The 20,809-nt window shown below is 42.4% G+C and overlaps 1 protein-coding gene and 1 pseudogene across 3 annotated transcripts in view; both read right to left on the reverse strand.

Moving 5' to 3' along the window:
• SLC25A17 (solute carrier family 25 member 17) overlaps positions 1-20,809 on the reverse strand; it is a 50,147-nt gene that overhangs the window by 17,708 nt on the left and 11,630 nt on the right. Inside the window, exons 2-4 of one of the 3 annotated variants that reach the window (XM_023222118.1) lie at positions 9,781-9,841; positions 6,431-6,497; positions 4,118-4,269 (exon numbers count right to left, since the gene is read on the reverse strand). The exons of 1 other annotated variant lie outside the window; for it this stretch is intronic. In XM_023222118.1, coding sequence (XP_023077886.1) covers positions 4,118-4,269; positions 6,431-6,497; positions 9,781-9,841 — 280 coding nt within the window. The remainder of the gene's footprint in view (positions 1-4,117; positions 4,270-6,430; positions 6,498-9,780; positions 9,842-20,809) is intronic. One more of the 3 variants, XM_023222120.2, reaches the window with a different exon arrangement.
• LOC111549071 lies at positions 247-736 on the reverse strand (annotated as a pseudogene).

A 20,809-nucleotide genomic window follows, 5' to 3' on the forward strand; every position in this document is an offset into this window, starting at 1 on the left:
GTCTCTACTAAAAGTACAAAAATTAGCCAGGCGTGGTGGTGTGTGCCTGTAATTCCAGCTACTCAGGAGGCTGAGGCACCAGAATCACTTGAGCCTGGGAGGCAGAGGTCGCAGTGAGCCGAGATTAGGCCACTGTGCTCCAGCCTGGGAGAAAGAGTGAGACTTCGTCTCAAAAAAATAAAATAAATAAAAACAAAACACTGAAATACTAGAAAACAGTGAATGAATAAATAATATGATTTTTCATCAGTGGTCATTCATTATTTTGCTTTTAGAAACCTGGAAGAAATTGTCTTCTTTGAGTTTCAAATGTTCTGGTAAATCTAGTCATTTCTTAGCTTCCTCAAAAATCACCTTGAATTGCTGAAATAAGTGACTCTAATGAATCAAAGTTCTTTTCTGGTCTGAGGTAGCCAACAATGGCCACACGCAGGATTTCCCCACAGAAATGCTCTTTGAAGGTATGCATGGCATGTGGTTCCATGGACTTCTTCGTATTTTCATAGTATGGGTTCCATCCTATGCTCACCACCATCTTCTGACCATCTCTACTTCCAAAACTGGCCCAACCATAATAAATGCCACTGGATATATCAGCTGGCAGATTATTTACTTTGCTCAGGGAAATTAGCTGTGGGGGGATGCCCAGCTGCTTGTAGCCACGGCCGAAGCCCCACACCACTTGGTCCCGGCAGGAGTAGGGTAGATGCCTCGTAATGCAGTCTGCTCAAGGCATGGGCTGTGGCCCGGTCCCTGCGTCCTAAGGAGCTGTCCACGCGGTGCCTGGACCCTGGACCAGCTGCGGGGTGGGAAGGGGCGTGAGCTCTGTCTGCCATGGGGGGGTGGGGGGGGCACCAGGGGCCAGGTGACACCGATGACACGCCACGGAGGATTCCTGATGTCGGCAACCCAGGAGCTGGGTCTCCCGACCATTTTCATTTTCTTTCCTTCTTCCCCCACCTTTTAAAGTATTTTATTTGTTTATTTGTTTGTTTATTTATTTAGAGATGGAGTTTCCCTCTTGTTGCCCAGGCTGGAGTGCAGTGGCATGATCTTGGCTTACTGCAACCTCCACCTCCCAGGTTCAAGCAATTCTCCTGCCTCAGTCTCCCAAGTAGCTGGAATTACAGGCACCTGCTACCACACCTGGCTAATTTTTTGTATTTTCAGTAGAGATGGGGTTTCACCAGGTTGGCTAGGCTGTTCTCGAACTCCTGACCTCAGGTGATCCACCTGCCTCAGTCTCTCAAAGTGCTGAGATTACAGGCGTGAGCCACCGCGTCTGGTCCAAAATTTATTTATTTATTTATTTATTTATTTTTTGAGGCGGAGTCTTGCTCTGTCGCCTGGACTGGAGTGCAGTGGCCAGATCTCAGCTCACTGCAAGCTCCGCCTCCCGGGTTTACGCCATTCTCCTGCCTCAGCCTCCGGAGTAGCTGAGACTACAGGCGCCCGCCACCTCGCCCGGCTAGTTTTTGTATTTTTAGTAGAGACGGGGTTTCACCGTGTTAGCCAGGATGGTCTCGATCTCTTGACCTCGTGATCCGCCCGTCTCGGCCTCCCAAAGTGCTGGGATTACAGGCTTGAGCCACGGCGCCCGGCCCAAAATTTATTTTTTATAGAGACGGGGTCTCGCTATGTTGCCCAGGCTGGTTTCAAACTCCTGGCTCAAATGAATCTCCTGCCTTGACCTCCCAAAATGCTGGGATTACAGGGGTGAGCCACCACACCTGGCCTTGGACCATTTTCTGACAAAACAACAGATGATGCTCACAGTCAACACAGACCCGTAGGCTCTCCTATGTGTCAACTGTAATCCTACCCTCTTCTCACACACTCAAGAAAACACTTCCGGCTGGGCGCAGTGTTAGATATGGGGGAGTCTGCTGTAATCCTAAATTGCGCGAAGAGCTAGAAAGGAGACAAACAGGACACAGAGAGTAACACAGGGGTGGTATATATCTGGTAGGTAATGGGATGGCAGACACAGCAAATAAACAGCTTTGGACAATTTAAAAAGCAAAAGATCTCAACATATAGTCCATGAATTAGAAGTTTCATGGAAAGTTATATGAGTTGGTCCCTGTGAGTTATAATCTTTCTTTTTTTTTCTTTTTTTTTTTTTTGAGACGGAGTCTTGCTCCATCGCCTAGGCTGGAGTGCAGTGGTGCGATCTTGGCTCACTGCAAGCTCCGCCTCCTGGGTTCACGCCATTCTCCTGCTTCAGCCACCTGAGTAGCTGGGACTACAGGCGCCCGCCACCGCACCCGGCTAATTTTTTGTATTTTTAGTAGAGAGGGGTTTCACCGTGGTCTCGATCTCCTGACCTTGTGATCCGCCCGCCTCGGCCTCCCAAAGTGCTGGGATTACAGGCTTGAGCCACCGCGCCCAGCGAGTTATAATCTTTCAAATGCAAATACATATAAACTAATCTAAAGTGATTAAAATCAAGGTATTACAAATAACTGGTCTCAAGTATAGAAGATCCCACTAGATTGCCATTTGTTGTAATTTATGTAAAAAACAAGTCTTTTTCTGTACAGGAACTATTCTAATTTTTTTTCCCCAAGTGAACAAATCTCAAACTTGAGTTCTTTGAGTTGTGATACTCTTTGAAAACTACTCTCCTAGAAAGGCTGCAAAACTGCAAAGTGGGTTCATGAGGAAGACCTCAAAGGGAAGATCAGACTAGTGCAATAGTCCAGGTGAGCAATGATAAGGCTTGACTTGGGGAAACGGATATGGATATGGAGAAGAGGAAATGGATCCAAGAGATACTGACCAATGGTTCTGGATGGCGAAGCAGATGTGGAGCGGGTGAAGGCATGAAGAGCCTGTGATGACTCCTAGACTTCCATGCTGAGTTATTTATCCACCATTCAACCTCTCCCCACTTCTCTCTAAGCACATGGCTGGTTCCTCTGGCCATCGGCCTCCATCCTGAAGCTATCTAGGAGCCATCCAATAGTAACCTTATTAACCTAAACTCAGGGATAGTTAAAAGGGGCTCATTAGGAATAACAAAAGATACTACCACTCAGGAAATTCCAGTGCTTTTAGGAACTGTGCCAGGAACCAGGGACAAAGGCCACATGTATTTTTTATTATACCACATACAGAAATCCTATAACTTTAAAGCAAAAAAATCTAATAACCCGATTAAAAAATGGACAAAGAACCAGAACAGACATTTCTGCAAAGATAATATACAAATGGCCAACAAACATATGAAAAGATGTTCAACATCACTAATCATCAGAGAAATGCAAATCAAAGCCACAGTGAGATATCACCTCATACCCATTAGGATGGCTACTATCATAAAACAGAAAATAAGTGTTAGCGAGGATGTGGAAAAATGGGAACTTCTGTGTACCATTGGTGGGATTATAAATGTTATAGTGTTATGGAAAACAGTATGGAGGTCCCCGAAAAAACCGAACAGAATTTCAAATGATCCAGCAATCCCATTTCTGGGTATATATCCAAAAGAATGGAAAGCAGGCTCTCAAATAGATAGCTACACACTCATTTTCACAGCACTACTCACAATAGTGAAAAGATGGAAGCAACTTAAGTGCCCATTAACAGATGAATGGATAAACAGAATGTGATATACACATATAATGGATTCAGTCATAAAAAAGTAAGGAAGTCATAATACATGCTGTATGGCGTGGATGAAAGTCAAAGACATTATACTAAGTGAAATAAGCCCATCACAAGAAAAACAAGTAGTATATGATTCGACTGGTATCAAGTATCTAAAGTAGTCCAATTCTTAGAAACTGAAAGTAGAATGGTGGTTACTAGGGGCTGAGGGAGAGGGAAAAGGGGAGTTTAATGAGAATAGAATCAGGTCTGCAATATGCAAAAGTACTGGAGATTTGTTTCACAACATTGTGAACATATTTAACACTACTGATCTTACACTTAAAATTATTAACATGGTAAATTTTATGTCACATGTTTTTTAACACAATAAAAAAAAAAAAAAACCAAGTTGGAAAACTGGCTATATTCTTTGTAAGTATTACTTTGGGCTAAATAACCTCTTAGAGTATATAAAACCACAAGGTAAATATAAAAACATTTTATACCCAGAAAACCTTGTTACCTGCAACAAACCCAACTACCAGATCTTTTCCAGTGGTAGAACGTTGACCTTTGACCCAGACTGCTTTGAGGCTATTGAAAGTGTAGAAATAGACAAAATTGGAGCAGCAGAGACTGGAAATCACTGGAAACCACCCTCGATATGGTGCCAAACTAGGGGAAAAACACAATAAGCAAAGTAAAAGTCATGGACAAATTAGAAATTGGCAGAGAAATACTAGGAAAGGCTGACCATTTACTCACATGGTCTCAAGCTTCACTCCTACAAGAATACAAGGATCTCCAAACTGTACACACGCCTCACATTCTGAAGGATGTCCAAATCAAGGAATCTATTCTAGCACTAATGATACCAAAGAAACAACACAAAGTCTGACTGATTTATTAATTCCCTCCCTTAATTTTCTATAGTAACATTGGTATATAAAATTAGAGACAACTTCCTTATGGCTGTTAATTAATAGAGTACCATTCATGTTTTATGACAGGACAAGAACAGTTAAAATGAAGTAATTATAGAAAATAAGTACCGGAAAAAAAAAAAAAAAAAAGATGGAATTCATAAGGGCACAGGAGCTCATAGGATTTGGCTACAGGCCAAATCTGGGGCAATTTGAATACCAAAATAATTAAGTAATCAATTGTAAACCACTGAAAAATAGACATTTCTGAGTCTATACCAATAATAAGTAGATAAAAAAATGAAGTTCTCAAGAAGGGGAAGTCCTGCTTATAGCAGAATGCCAACACTGGTAAAATTGCCACTGTGGAGGCAATGCTGGAGTTGGAAAGTTGTCATTTTGCAACTCGTGGTACATTTAGCGGAAAAATGTTGACAAGGCGTAGGATATTTGTATTGTTTTTTTTTTTTTTTTTGAGGCGGAGTCTCGCTCTGTCGCCCAGGCTGGAGTGCAGTGGCCGGATCTCAGCTCACTGCAAGCTCCGCCTCCCGGGTTTACGCCATTCTCCTGCCTCAGCCTCCCGAGTAGCTGGGACTACAGGCGCCCGCCACCTCGCCCAGCTAGTTTTTTTTTGTATTTTTAGTAGAGACGGGGTTTCACCGTGTTAGCCAGGATGGTCTCGATCTCCTGACCTCGTGATCCGCCCGTCTCGGCCTCCCTAAGTGCTGGGATTACAGGCTTGAGCCACCGCGCCCGGCCTGTATTGTTTTAAAGTATCTCCACATAGACTGCTTACAGTTGCAAGAGAAGAAAAACGTAATCGCACAGTGGCCAAATCAAATTTAAGAAATCATAATTAGCTAACCAAGGGCAGGCAGACAATATGTGAGTCAAGATGTGATACCTTGAGGACACAATATCACCTGTGCATTATTCAGGCCAAGAATGTACAACCTCAATGGAATCATGAGGAAATGTGAGGCAAACTTAAAATGAGAAACATTCTTTTTTTTTTTTTTTTGAGACTGAGTTTCACTCTTGTTGCCCAGGCTGGCGTACAATGGCGCGATCTTGGCTCACTGCAACCTCCACCTCCTAGGTTCAAGTAATTCTCCTGCCTCAGCTTCCACAGTAGCTGGGATTATAGGCATGCACCACCATGCCCAGCTAATTTTGTATTTTTAGTAGAGACGGGGTTTCTCCATGTTGGTCAGTCTGTCTCAAACTCCTGACCTCAGGTGATCCACCTGCCTTGGCCTCCCAAAACACTAGGATTACAGGCGGACTGTATTCTTTAAAAGTGTCAACATCATGGGGCTAAAGGCTTTGATGTATGTAACTTACTCTCAAATAATTCAAAGAAAATTTGTGTGTGGTGTGAGTAAGAAGGAGAAAAGGGAGGTGGGAGAGGGAGAGCATGGGCAAAAATGGTAAAACAAACAGGAAAAGATGTTAACAGATGAATCTGGGTAAAGCATATACTTATCTTCTTTGTACTAAGTTCAGTTTTGCAAATTTTTGTAAATTTAAAATTATTTCCAATAAAAAGCTAAAAAAAAGAAGTACATCATCTGTCTTAATGCACCTGACAGGAATGAACTAAACAACTATTATATTTTTTTCAGTTTACTGTATATAAAACAATGCATTTTAGTTTCATGGAAGACTCCATGATCAAGAATCAAATGGCTTAAGATAAATATTGTACAAAAATAAATAAAAAGAATCAAATGCCTCACTACAGATCTTTAAGAAACTGAAAACAATTATGTACTTATAAATCAGGCAATTATAAGTTTACAACATTATAGTGCTATGAAAATAGATAGAAAGTAAGCATAACTCTACTGGAGGCACAGGAATCTCCTAACAAGTTGCTTTGTTTAACGAAGGTGAAATGAGGTAGTACTCACAGTCCTTCTTCTTTAATGATCTCCAGGAGCACCATGTGTGTAGTTTTGGATTTTCTTTTCTCATCAACTACAAGACCAAACAATGCATGTTTATTTTATTTATTAATTAAAAAAATTTTTTTTTTTTTTTTGAGACAGAGTCTCACTCTGTCACCCAGGTTGGAGTGCAGTGGCGTGATCTCAGCTCACTGCAACCTCCACCTCCTGGGTCCAAGCGATTCTCCTGTCACAGCCTCCCAAGTAGCTGGGATTACAGGTGCACACCACCATGCCCAGCTAATTTTTTTTTTTAATTTTTAGTAGAGACGGGATTTCACCATGCTGGCCAGGTTGGTCTCGAACTCCTGACCTTGGTAGCCACTCACCTCGGCCTCCCAAAGTGCTGGGATTATAGGCATCAGCCACCATGTCCAACCTAAAATTCAAGTTTCTTAAAGGGTTTTAGCCTTGTGTTCTGTCTCCCAATCTAAAAAATAAAAAGTCTCAAAAGGATGAGGACTGTGTTTTTCCTGGCATTCTCACTGAAAACAAAACTCACCTTAATTAACTTCAAATTTCCTACCCATACCTGAAAAACAATTTTAGAACATAGAATATGCAAATTAACCAATTTCCTAAGAATTAAAATTGGTACCAGTATGGCTTGTGGGATGGCAAACTGGCAAACCCTTATAGAAGGCAATCTGAGGCCGGGTGTGGTGGCTCACGCCTATAATCCCAGCACTTTGGAAGGCCGAGGCGGGCGGATCACCTGAGGTCAGGAGTTCGAGACCAGCCTGGCCAATATGGCGAAACCCCGTCTTTACTAAAAATATAAAAATTAGCTGGATAGGGTGGCACAAGGCTGTAATCCCAGCTACTCGGGAGGCTGAGACAGGAGAATCACGTGAATCCAGGAGGCGAAGGTTGCAGTGAGTCGAGATTACGCCACTGCACTCCAACCTGGGCGACAGAGAGAGACTCTGTCTCAAAAAAAAAGAAGGCAATCTGGCAATAACCATCAAAATTACAAACACAATTACCCTTCAATGCAGTAATCCTACATCTGGGAATGTATCCCACAGAATTCACAGAAACAACGTGGCATAGGAACAAATCTATTCTTACATCGTTTCTGTAATAACAAAAGGGTGGAAACAACCCAAGAATTTACAACGGGGAAGGGTGACACAGACTATGGTGCATTCACACCATGCATCACTCCACGGCTGTAAGACAGACAAAGACGCTCCCAATGCACTGATTCGGAGGGCGTCTAAAACATACTGTTAAGTGAAAAGTTCAAAGTACAGGACAGCATGTAAAGTATGCTGTTTGTGTAAAAAAGAGAGAAAATTAAGACTATATATTCTTATTCGCTTGTTATCCCATAAAGAAATTCTGCAAGGCTACTCAAGAAACTGATAAACGTTACCTGCAGTGAAGAGGAAAGGGAGACAGGGCGGGCAGACTAAGAGTGAGCATTTTCACTGCACTGTATACCTTTTTATATATTTTGCCTTTTGAATAATATAAAATTATTTATCCAAAAACTCTAAAATTAACCAAAAATAGTAGGCATGAAGGGTTTAACCTTTGAATTACTAATCGAAGCTAATCTTACTCATCTCTTCATGCAAGTTCTGGCATAGGTTTACAATTTCAACTTGAAAAAAATCTGAGGAAAAAACAGGCAAGAATCACAGTGAGTTGTAGAGTCCTATGAAGCTGCAAAGGCAGATTAGGACTACATGCCTACATTAGCAATGGCATTGCGTATGTGGCTCCAGTATGTTCCTGTTCTGCCTCTTCTTTTGAGACCACCTAACTCCTTCAAAAAACTCTCCACTGTGTACCTTAAAAAAGTCATATGGCTTCTTAGAAAAGGATTGTTAACGATTCAAAATTATTAATGCAAGCCCACTCAGGTTCTTAGATTAGAAAATGGCTGAGGCTATGACTCATCCAGGAATGACTCTGTTAATTAGGAAACATATCTTCTGGAAAGAAAAGAAAAATAAAACTTAAAAAAAAAAGGAAACAATGATGACCAGTATTTAAAGTCAATGTTGGATCTCTATAGTATCAGAAATCATAGATTAATTCAGAAATCACTAGACTGGGGTGGAGACCGAGGTGAGCCAGGCCTGTATGCCCGGCCAGCCCTTCCTCTGCAGCCAACAAAAGCACATGAGTTTTTCTTGCTGTGGCCACAGGGACATCTGATAAAGCCTTTGCCCCATGGGCACCTCTGGCTTTCCCGCCCTGACCTGCAACCTCCGCGAGGGCTGTAGAGTAAGCACTGCCTCTGCACCCCAGGAGGAGCAGCGGTCCTGAGCGTCTTAGATCTGCATAGAAGGGGGCACTGTCCATTCTCATTTCCAGGCTAAAGCCACCCCAGAGTGTGGCTTCACAGGGTGGTGGAGAAAACCGCAAGCAGCTCATCTAAGGAATGAGTTTGACAGCTCCTTGCTTAGCTCTGATAGAAATACACCTGCTCTGGAAATTCGAAGGGGCTGTTGATGTGGCCTTGATCTTTGCCTGTCTTGTCATCAGTTGTCAGCAACAACTGGGCAAAAAGCTCTGGAAAAGGTCGGAGGCAAATTGAGTCCATACAGCTACAGTCCGCCCTTTACCCTGGGTGTTAGAGAACTCATCTCAGACAGAGAAAGTAACGTGGCCTGATGTGCACCATTGGTTCCTCGGAGCCTTTTCCCCATCTGCCTCTTTCAGATCATCGATGGGCAGAAGAAGGAGTGAAAGCTTCCTTCCCCACTGTCATCTGGAGCAGGAAGTCAAGGGGCCTCTAGAGTGGGAAAGGGGGTGGCAACTTTAGGCCCCAGTCTACCAGGTATCTATCTTCTCCCTCTTTTACAACTTCTTTCAAACTTCTGGGATACAGTTTCAGCTGAAAAGCTTATTTTCTCAGTCAAAACTTGTTCCCCCTCAACCCTATCCCCCCTAAAAAAATAAAATCACACATACATTAAAAAAAGAAAAAAAAAAAGAGGCTGAGTGCGGTGGCTCATGCCTGTAATCCCAGCACTTTGGGAGGCCAAGGCAGGAGATCACCTGAGATCAGGAGTTCAAGACCAGCCTGGCCAATATGGTGAAACCCCATTTCTACTAAAAAAGAGGTTCCTGTAATCCCAGCTACTTGGGAGGCTGAGGCAGGAGAATCGCTTGAACCCAGGAGGCGAAGGTTGCGGTGAGCCAAATCATGCCATTGCACTCCAGCCTGGGCTACAAAAGTAAATCTCCGTCTAAAAAAAAAAAAAAAGAAGAAGAAAAAAAGAAATTACTAGAGAAAACGTTTGCTTCCTGACACCAAATGAATAGGAATATGATTTCTACAAAAGATAAATACTCACCCTGAAGTCGAAGTCTAGCTGTATCCAGGGGAAAAAACACTGTCATTGCTGTCACGCTTCCCTGAAAAGTTTGAAAAAGGCCATGACAGTATCACAAACATAGTAAGTCACAACTTTTTTTTTTTTTTTTGAGACAGGATCTTGCTCTGTCATCTAGGCTGGAGTGCAGTGGCGTGGATGTGGTTTACAGCAGCCTCAAACTCTTGGGCTCAAGTGATCCTGCCTGTCACCTCAGTTTCTCAAGTAGTTGGGGTTACAAGCACATACCATCCAGGTGCACAGCACCATGTTTGGCTAATTTTTAAATTTTTCTGTAAAGATGCGGGTCTCACTTTGTTGCCCAGGCTGGGAGTCACAACTTTTTTTTTTTTTTTTTTTTTTGAGATGGAGTCTCGCTCTGTTGCCCAGGCTAGAGTGCAGTGGCGCAATCTCGGCTCACTGCAACCTCCACCTCCCAGGTCCAAGCGATTCTTCTGCCTCAGCCTCCTGAGTAGCTGGGATTACAGGCGCCTGCCACCACGCCTGACTAATTTTTGTATTTTTAGTAGAGATGGGGTTTCACCATGTTGGTCAGGCTCGTCTCAAACTCCTGACCTCGTGATCTGCCCACCTCGGCCTCCCAAAGTGCTGAGATTACAGACGTGAGCCACTGTGCCTGGCTGGGAGTCACAACTTTTAAATGAACAAAAGTTTATTATTAGCAATGGATCAAATCAGATTTTCAGTGAACAAATGGACAATATTTTTATCTATTAGGATTAGTAATGTTGAAGGTTCTACTATGCTTTAGTAGAAGTATTTAATTTTTCAGAAGAAAACTCCTCTTTCTCTCCTCTCAGACACTGAAAAAGAAAATGTATTTCCCTGCATATGACAAACTTAGGGGTTCGCAACCTAGGACACATGTCAAAGATAGCAGGCAAATGGATTTTTAACCTTCTACAGGTCAGTTTCTGCTATCATGAGCACTCCCTGATAACCCCCAAAACCAAAATACCCAGTAATTAAACAGATACATACTTTTATTCTGTGCTTAATACATTCACCACAAAGTGAAAGGACATGTAAGAATCATATTGTCTTTGAAATAGTGGTTTGCTTGTGTTTTAAATTAAATAGGAACAATCTCTGCCGGGCGCAGTGGCTCAAGCCTGTAATCCCAGCACTTTGGGAGGCCGAGACGGGCGGATCATGAGGTCAGGAGATCGAGACCATCCTGGCTAACACGGTGAAACCCCGTCTCTACTAAAAATACAAAAAACTAGCCGGGCGAGGTGGCGGGCGCCTGTAGTCCCAGCTACTCCGGAGGCTGAGGCAGGAGAATGGCGTAAAACCCGGGAGGCGGAGCTTGCAGTGAGCTGAGATCCCGCCACTGCACTCCAGCCCAGGACACACAGCAAGACTCCGTCTCAAAAAAAAAAAAAATAAATAAAATAAATAGGAACAATCTCTTTGCTAACAATTCTTTAAGCTCATCCAGGATAACACAATGACACAAATTATCAATGAAAAAAACAAGCAAACAACAGTCTTTCCACTCAGGTCATATATAAAAACCACAAGCATATATTTAAGGATGAAACCTATATGCATGAAACTTCCGTTTTGGTTTATGGTTCTCAACCCAGATGCATACCCACTGGTATAGCAAGTTTCAGACTGCTGATCTAATAATGGTTACAAAAAAATAACCAATGAATTAGTTAATTATTTTAGAGACAGGATCTTGCTATGTCATCTAGGCTGCAGTGCAGTGGCAAGATCATAGTTTGCTGTAACCTTGAACACCTAGGCTCAAGCAATTTTCCTGCCTCAGCATTCCAAGTAATCAGGACTACAGATGTGTGTCAGCACACCCAGCTCATTTCATTTTTTGTAGAGACAGAGTCTCACTATATTTGCCCAGGCTGACCTCAAACTCCTAGCCTCAAGTGATTCTCTGGCCTCAGCTTCCCAAAGTGCAGGAGTACCAGGTGTGAGCCACTGCACCTGGCTTCATACAATATTTTAATCATGAGGTGGAGGTTGCAGTGAGCTGAGATTGCGCCACTGCACTCCAGTCTGGGGGACAGAGCGAGACTCTGTCTCAAAAAAAAAAAAAAAAAATTGAAAAAAAATTGAAAAAAGGCCAGGCACGATGGCTCATGCCTGTGATCAATCCTAGCACTATGGGAGGCCGAGGTGGGCAGATCATGTCAGGAGTTTGAGACCAGCCTGACCAACATGGTGAAATCCCCCTGTACTAAAAATGCAAAAAAACTAGCCGAGCCTGGTGGCACATGCCTGTAATCCCAGCTACTCGGGAGGCGGAGGCAGGGGAGTTGCTTGAACCAGGGAGGTGGAGGTTGCAGTGAGCTGAGATCATGTCACTGCACTCCAGCCTGGGCAAAAGAGCAAGATTCTGTCTCAAAAAAAAAAAAAATATATATATATATATATACACACACACACACACACACACACACACACACACACACAAATCAAGATAAATAGGAACTAGGTCAACTTTAATGATAAATAAGAAAATTTGGCAGGCCTATTATCAATTTAAATAGGTCAGCCTCCAAGACAAGGGAGAATGTTCTCATATTTGTATTCTTCAAAACGCGTATTAAATGTTACCTCTCCCTACCTATCAGCTTACAATTGGTTGTTCAGTCCTTAGGTTGCCGTAGCACTTATTTATGGCTCTTTCAGCACATATACTACAGTGAAATCCAACCCTTCTGCTAATTTGTGAGAATATTCATTCTATATCTGTGCACATCCTAGATTCTCAATTAAACCTTTATTCAATTCACTGTACTTTCACTTATTTATGTTGTGATGACCCCAACATAAATGTTCTTTTCTAGTCATGATAAATGATTAAATGATATTCAATCTTTCAAGAAATGATACTCAACGACTAAATGATATTCAATGTCTCACAAAACACTGAACCCACAAAGCTTTACAAATCCTATAAATCCCTGCATCATCCTTTTTCATCTTCAGGAGGCAACTTCCAAGAAAAACGGGAGCTGGAAAGTTAGAGAAAGCTTATTAAGCTTGCTATGGCTCTGGCACTGGTTTTCTATAGCATGGTACTGCATTTCTTTTTTTTCTTTTTTTAAGATGGAGTCTTGCTCTTGTCGCCCAGGCTGGAGGGCAATGGCAGGATTTCAGCTCACTGCAACCTCCACCTCCTGGGTTCAAGTGATTCTCCTGTCTCAGCCTCCTGAGTAGCTGGGGTTAAAGGCGCCCGCCACCATGCACGCCTGGCTAATTTTTGTATTTTTGGTAGAGAAGGGGTTTCACCATGTTGGCCAGGCTGGTCTCGAACTCCTGACCTCAGGTGATCCATCTGCCTCGGCCTCCCAAAGTGCTGGGATTACAGGTGTGAGCCACCGTGTCCGGCCTGATTTGAATTTTCATATGCCAGTTCTTGAGGTAGTAATAGACCTCAATAGATAGTCAAGATTGTGCCACTGCACTCCAGCCTGGGCAACAAGTGGGAAACTCCATCTCAAAAAAAAGAAAAACAGAAAATTCAAATGAGTAACACCAAGTAACAGTTTTATAAATTTAGTAGTACTAGAAAGACTGGATCAAGAGGGTTAGCTGAAAACCCACCACTGCCTCCTCCCTACTCCAATGATCAATAATGAGAACAGATTTATATATAAAAGGACTATATAGAAAAACAAAAAGGGGTCTAATTGGTAGATGAGAATTAAAAGAATACCAGAGTGAGACATTTTAAAATTTATTTATTTATAAGTGCCATATAATAACCGTACATGTTTATGGGGCGCAGTGTGGTGTTTCAATGCATGTATACACTGTATAATGATCAAACTGGGGTAATTACCATACCCATTACTTTAAACATCATTTCTTTGTGGTGATAATATTTGAAATCTTCTAGCTATGCTGAAATAAGCACAACATTGTTATTTGCTATAATCACCACACTTTGTAATAGAACACCAGAACTTATTCACGTCTAACTTTTTCCTTTCCTTTTTCTTTTTCTTTTTTGAGACAGAGTCTTGCTCTGTCGCCCAGGCTGGAGTGCAGTGGCCCAATCTCAGCTCACTGCAAGCTCTGCCTCCTGGGTTCAAGCGATTCTCCTGCCTCAGCCTCCTCTGTAGCTGGGACTACAGGCATGCGCCACCATGCCTGGCTAATTTTTTTGTATTTTTAGTAGAGACGGGGTTTCACCATGTTAGCCAGGATGGTCTCAATCCCCTGACCTCGTGATCCGCCCGCCTCGGCCTCCCAAAGTGCTGGGATTACAGGCGTGAGCCACCGCGCCCAGTCAACTTTTTCTTTTTTAAAAGAGATGGGGTCTCCCTGTGTTGCCCAAGTTGGTCTTGAACTCCTGGGTTCAGGCAATCCTCCTGCCTCAGATTCGCAAATAGCTGGAACTGCAGCCCTGTGCCACCACCGTACCCAGATTAAATGAAACTTTGTACCCTCTCCTGGTCCCCTTCTCCTTCGTACCATCTCTAGCCCCTGGTAACCACTATTCTACTCTCTACTTCTATAAAATCAATTTAGACTCTACTTACAAGTAAGATCATGCGGTGTTTGTTCTTCTGTGCCTGGCTTATTTCACTTAACATAATATTTATTGTCCAGGTTCATCCACATCACCACAAATGGCAGGATTTCATTGTTCTACAGCTGAATAAAATTCCCATTGTGTATACTTACATTTTTCTTATCCATTCATCTGTAGATAAGCATTGATTCCACATCTTTTCTATTGCAAATAGCACTGCAACTAACACAGATATGCAGAGGTCTCTTTGACATGCGGATTTCATTTGCTTTGAATATATACCCAGTAATGGGATTGCTGGATTATATGGTAGTTCTATTTTTAATTTTTTGAGGAACCTCCATACTGTTTCCATAATGGCTGTACCAATTTACATTCCCATCAACAGTGTGCAAGAGTTCTTTTCTCTGTATCCTCACCAGCATTTGCTAGTTTTTGGCTTTTTTTTTTTTTTAAATGGCTAAGTTGGAAAGTGGCTCACCATATGCTACACATTTCCACTATGTCGGATCTCACTGCTAGTTTCCAGCTGAGCCATCTGAGGTGACTGGGCAGGTCCTTTCTCTGAATGTTTCATTTCCCATAAATGAGAAAATAGGTGGAGGACCTTAGAGAGTTTTGATGCAAATAATGGCTATTAGATATCCTCAAGAGCTTTTTCTCCAGACGACATGGACACAGGCACACTGGGTTCTGCTTTCCTTATATCCCACTTCTGAGCCGAGGCCCTGTTCCTCTCACTTTCAATCCCAATTCGGGTTCCAAGGGAATAGCAAAAGGAGTCCTTTTAATAATATCTAGTGCTCCTTTGTCCTGAAATCTGGCTAAGGGAGGATTTCAGGGCCTCAGCTGGTTGAGGGAAGGTAGAGACAATCCATCCTTGCCCATCTACCCACCCAACCCTAGAGCAAGTGAGTACTTGGGGCTCTCTGGTACCTAGACATGCAAGTTCATTCTACCAGGGCCCCTGTGAAGGAACGGGATCCCTATTTTCTGTCCTTTTTATAACAGTCAATCTAATTGGGGTGCGGTGATATCCCATTGTGATTTTGACTTGCATTTCTCTAACGATTAGTGATGTTGAAGTTTTTTTTTATATATCTGTTGGCCAATTCTATGTCTTCTTTTGAGAAATGTCTATTCAGAGCTTTTCTTTTCTTAATTATTTACTTGGTTTTTGTTTGTTTGCTTTGTTTTGTTTTTGCTATTGAGTTGAGTTGCTTATATATTCTGGATATTAACCTCTTGTCACATGCATAGTTTGCAAATAGTTTCTCCTATTGTATAGGCTGTCTCTTCACTCAGGCCAGCCACTGTGCCAGGCCTGAAGTGTTTTACTGAGTCTGTGGGAAAAGGGTGGGATTACAGTTGACATGCAGGAGAGCCTCCGGGTCTGTGTCAACTGTGAGCATCATTTGTTGTCTTGTCAGAAAATGGTCCAAGGCCAGGTGCAGTGGCTCACCCCTGTAATCCCAGCACTTTCGGAGGTCAAGTCAGGAGGATCACTTGAGCCAGGAGTTCAAGACCAGCCTAGGCAACATAGCAAGACCCTGTCTCTATAAAAAAGGTGAAAAAAGAAAGAGAAGGAAGGAAGGAAGGAAAGAAAAAGACAATGGTTTAGAACTCTTCAAATATGAAGAAAGCATTATTGGCTGGGCACAGTGGCTCACGCCTGTAATCCTAGCACTTTGGGAAGCCGAGGTGGTAGCTCAATTGAGGTCAGGAGTTCGAGACCAGCCTGGCTAAAACAGTGAAATCCTATCTCTACTAAAAATACAAAAATTAGCTGGGAATAGTGCCACACACCTGTAATCCTAGTTACTTGGGAGACTGAGGCAGGAGAATCACTTGAACCTGGGATGCAGGAGAATTGCTTGAACCAGAGGTTGCAGTGAGCTAAGTTTGTGCTACTAAACTCTACCCCGGGCAACAGAGTGAGTGAGACTTTGTCTCAAAAAAAGGTAGCAGAGGAATACAGAAGAGTAGTGGGAATGTTGCATTGTGATGAGGACTCAACCCACCATTGCTGGCTTTGAAGATGGGATAAAAAGCCACTAGCCAAGGAATGTGGTGGCCTCTAGAAGCTAAAAAGGCAAGGAAATGGTTTATCCTCTAGAGCACACATGTTCATGTTCAGCCTTTTAGGGATAATCCTGGGACACTGGAAGAAGAATTGTCTTGGGCCCACATATAATACACTAATACTAATGAAAGCTGACGAGTTTAAAAAAAGATCCATGCATAATTTTTGTGATATCCGCTACAACAGATAAGCAAAAAAGTCCTTGTATTCAAAGGACTGGACACAGTTGCAGGCCTGGAGCCTCCAAAAAGGAACACAGCTCTGCTGACACTTCGATTTCAACTCTGTGAGACCTGCATCGGTCTGATCTACAGATCTACGACACCTACAGATAATAAATTTGTGTTATTTTAAGCCACTAAGTCTGTGGTCATTTGTTACCGCAGCAATAGAAAACTAATAATACAACAGAATTACTATTATACAAATGGTGGACACAAACCCTGGGAAGCAGAAGGAAGCCCTGGGCCAACTTTCAGGTTGATTGGCTGGGTGCCACAGTAATACCAGACAGGGAGTACCAGTCCCAGCTAGTAACTGTGAGCACGGGAACCTGACTTGCCAAAGGTGACTTGGAGCACCCAGTTGGAACAGGAAATTCTGTGCCCAGAAAGCTAACCATTATCATATTTTGCCAGAAACCCATTCCACCTTTTTGCTACAATCCCTGGAGGCTGGAAGCAGTAAACAGACAGGCAGAGGCAGGGGGAAAGCTGTGAAGTGGGGAGGAAACTAAAAGCTGACCAGTTTTAACCAATTAAAGGAGATTTGTTTACACACACACGCATGGATTTGTTTTAGGCTTTGTTAGAAAACATAAGTGTAAATGTGAGGGTTAAATATTTAAAGTTGAAATGTAGGCTTCCATTTCCAGCAATATGGTAGCCTAGACAACATGCTACAAAATACCTAGAAATGTTGAATAAAATATATATAACAAATATCCTTTAAAGGCTTAGCTGAGCTCACAAGAAAGTAAGGGAAATCCACTGGGGCCAGGAAGAAGATTAAAAACCTACAGGGTTATGAAGTCTCTTCTATTTTGGTTGTCTGAGGATTTTTTTGCCAGTCTAATTGCTCAAGGGGCTTTAAACAAACAGGTGGAATTAACATATTATAAAATCAACCATTTTAAAGTATTCCATTCTATAAATTCATAATATTGTTCAACCACCACCAAAGTTCCAAAATATTTTCATCATCCCAAAGAAAATCTCATACCCATTAAGCAGGTATTCCCCACTTCCCCTCTTCACTCACTTTCTGGCAGCCACTAATCTGCTTTCTGTCTCTATTCTGGATATTTACTATTTTTTTTTTTTTTTTTTTTTTGAGACAGAGTCTCGCTCTGTCACCCAGGCTGGAGTGCTGTGGCCGGATCTCAGCTCACTGCAAGCTCCGCCTCCCGGGTTCATGCCATTCTCCTGCCTCAGCCTCCCGGGTAGCTGGGACTACAGGCGCCCACCACCTCGCCCGGCTAGTTTTTTGTATTTTTTAGTAGAGACGGGGTTTCACCGTGTTAGCCAGGATGGTCTCGATCTCCTGACCTTGTGATCCGCCCGTCTCGGCCTCCCAAAGTGCTGGGATTACAGGCTTGAGCCACTGCGCCCGGCCTATTCTGGATATTTACTCTAAAGGAAATCATATAACCTGTGACTTTTTGCTACTGGCTTTTCTTTTCTTGTCTTATAGAGATAGGGTCTTGCTACGTTGCCCAGGCTGGAGTGCTGTCTGTACCTATTCACAGGCACAATCATGGTACACTACAGCCTTGAACTCCTGGCTCAAGTGATCCTTCTGCCTCACTCTCCCAAGTAGCTATGACTACTGATGATTGCCACCACGCCCGGCCATGGCTTCTTTACACTTATCATGCTTTCAAGGTTCACCCATCCTGTAGCACGTATAAATTCTTCATTCCTTTTTATAGCTGAGTATTCCATTGAGTGTATATGCCACATTTTATCTATTCAAAATGGTTTGGAATGAGATAGAGGTGGTTGTTGTACAACATTGTGAATATATTAAATACCACTGAACTATACTTGAAATAATTTTATGTTGTATGAATTATATCTCAATTAAAAAAAATTAATCCTCACAACAACCCAATGAAGCAGGCACTATCATTCTCTTTATTTTACAAACAAGGAAGCAGATGCCCAAAGGTACAGCAATTTTCCTAAAGTCAGAGAGTTTGTGACAGAATCAGTATTTGAACACAGGCAGCCTGACTACACAGCTCATGCTCTTACTATAATGAAAACTTTTAAAAAATTATAGAATTAAATTAAAAATAAATTAAAAATAATATACAAATAAAAATTAGAGGCCGGGCACGGTGGCTCACGCCTGTAATCCCAGCACTTTGGGAGGCTGAGACGGGCGGATCACGAGGTCAGGAGATCGAGACCATCCTGGCTAACACGGTGAAACCCCGTCTCTACTAAAAATACAAAAATCCAGCCGGGCGAGGTGGCGGGTGCCTGTAGTCCCAGCTACACAGGAGGCTGAGGCAGGAGAATGACGTAAACCCGGGAGGCGGAGCTTGCAGTGAGCTGAGATCCGGCCACTGCACTCCAGCCCGAGCGACAGAGCAAGACTCCGTCTCCAAAAAAAAAAAAAAAAAAAAATATATATATATATATATATATACACACACACACATATAGAATTAAATTAAAAATAATATAGAAATAAAAATTAGAGGCCGGGCACAGTGGCTCACGCCTGTAATTCCACCACTTTGGGAGGCTGAGGTGGGCAGATCACGAGGTCAGGAGATCAAGACCATCCTGGCTAAAACGGCGAAACCCCATCTCTACTAAAACTACAAAACATTAGCCGGGTGTGGCAGCATGCATCTGTAGTCCTAGCTACTTGGGAGACTGAGGCAGGAGAATGGAGCGAACCCGGGAGGCGGAGCTTGCAGTGAGCCGAGATCGCGCCACTGCACTCCAGGCTGGGCAACAGAGCGAGACTCTGTCTCAAAAAAAAAAAAAAAAAAGAAAAAAGAAATAAAAATTAGAAAATAGTATTAATATAGAATCTATTTTATGTGTCAATTTTTTTTAATGAACTAGTCTGAAAATACAGCATAGAGCCTGGTATAGCATAAGCCCTGAACTTGTTAATAAATGTATAAATGTGTACCTTTACAGACAAGTTTGTATCTACAAGATAATGTACTCCAGGCTGGGTACGGTGGCTCACACCCGTAATCCCAGCACTTTGGGAGGCCAAGGCAGGCAGATCACAAGGTCAGGAGATCAAGACCATCCTGACCAACATGGTGAAACCCCGTTTCTACTAAAAATACAAAAAATTAGCCAGGTGTGGTGGTGGGCACCTGTAGTCCCAGCTACTCCGGAGGCTGAGGCAGGAGAATGGTTTGAACCCGGGAAGCAGAGCTTGCAGTGAGCGGAGATCGCGCCACTGCACTCCAGCCTGGAAGACAGAGCAAGACTCTGTCTCAAAATAATAATAATTAAAAAAAAAAAAGATAATGTACTCCAAATGCTGAAAGTAAATTTAGAACACAGCATTCTATACCTCAGGAGCTTGCTGTATTTGTCTCCCAGCCAAGCAAACACAAAGACAACTGTTTTTATAAGCAGCTGTTACCTGAAGCAAAATATTTGTTATATATGTGAGTCTTATGCGAAGCTGTATAAGCACAAACTTTTCAGAATCTGAATTAAATTTGTCTTAACATAAATATTCATTTTTTTTTTTTGCCCTTGAGGACTGTCTGTTCACTTACATAAAATTAGAAGGCACAAAATACCGAGAAGATAACCACAATGTACAATACTGTTGTGCCAGAGAGGCATAAAATAAATCCATTATTTTGAGTCCCACAGAATTCTAACCATCTATCTGAGTGGGAGTTCTACTGCTGACAGCAATTACAATTTTAAAGAATCTATTTCCCAAGAGACACCATTCTTTGTATCTCACTCAAAACATTTTTAATTACAACACTCCATCTTCCCACCCCCACAGCATTTAACCATTCACTGTTGGGAGAGTAAGTGACTTCCTACACTATATCGGTACTTGAAGCAGAGGAGTCCCTTCAGCTGAGAAATGAGGAGACAGGGCAGGGGTCTGCCCAAAGCCAGAGTGGCAGAGGCAAGGTTACAACCAAGATCTCTGACTGCTACTCCTACTGTTTGTTGCTCTCCTACCAACGTTCTCAACCTTTTCTCAATCAAGACACACATGATGCTGAAATTTTCTCTTCCACTTATAAAAGTGTACACAACACATACACATAAGATCTGGGAAAATCAAACAGCTAATTCTTACGAATGATTATATGTGGAGGGAAGGAATTAAGAGTGGTTTCTATTTCTCATGTTACGCATCTCTGTACAATTTTTTATAAAGAAGCA

The sequence above is a fragment of the Piliocolobus tephrosceles genome, chromosome 19 (genome assembly GCF_002776525.5).
Source record: "Piliocolobus tephrosceles isolate RC106 chromosome 19, ASM277652v3, whole genome shotgun sequence".
Lineage (NCBI taxonomy): Eukaryota > Metazoa > Chordata > Mammalia > Primates > Cercopithecidae > Piliocolobus > Piliocolobus tephrosceles.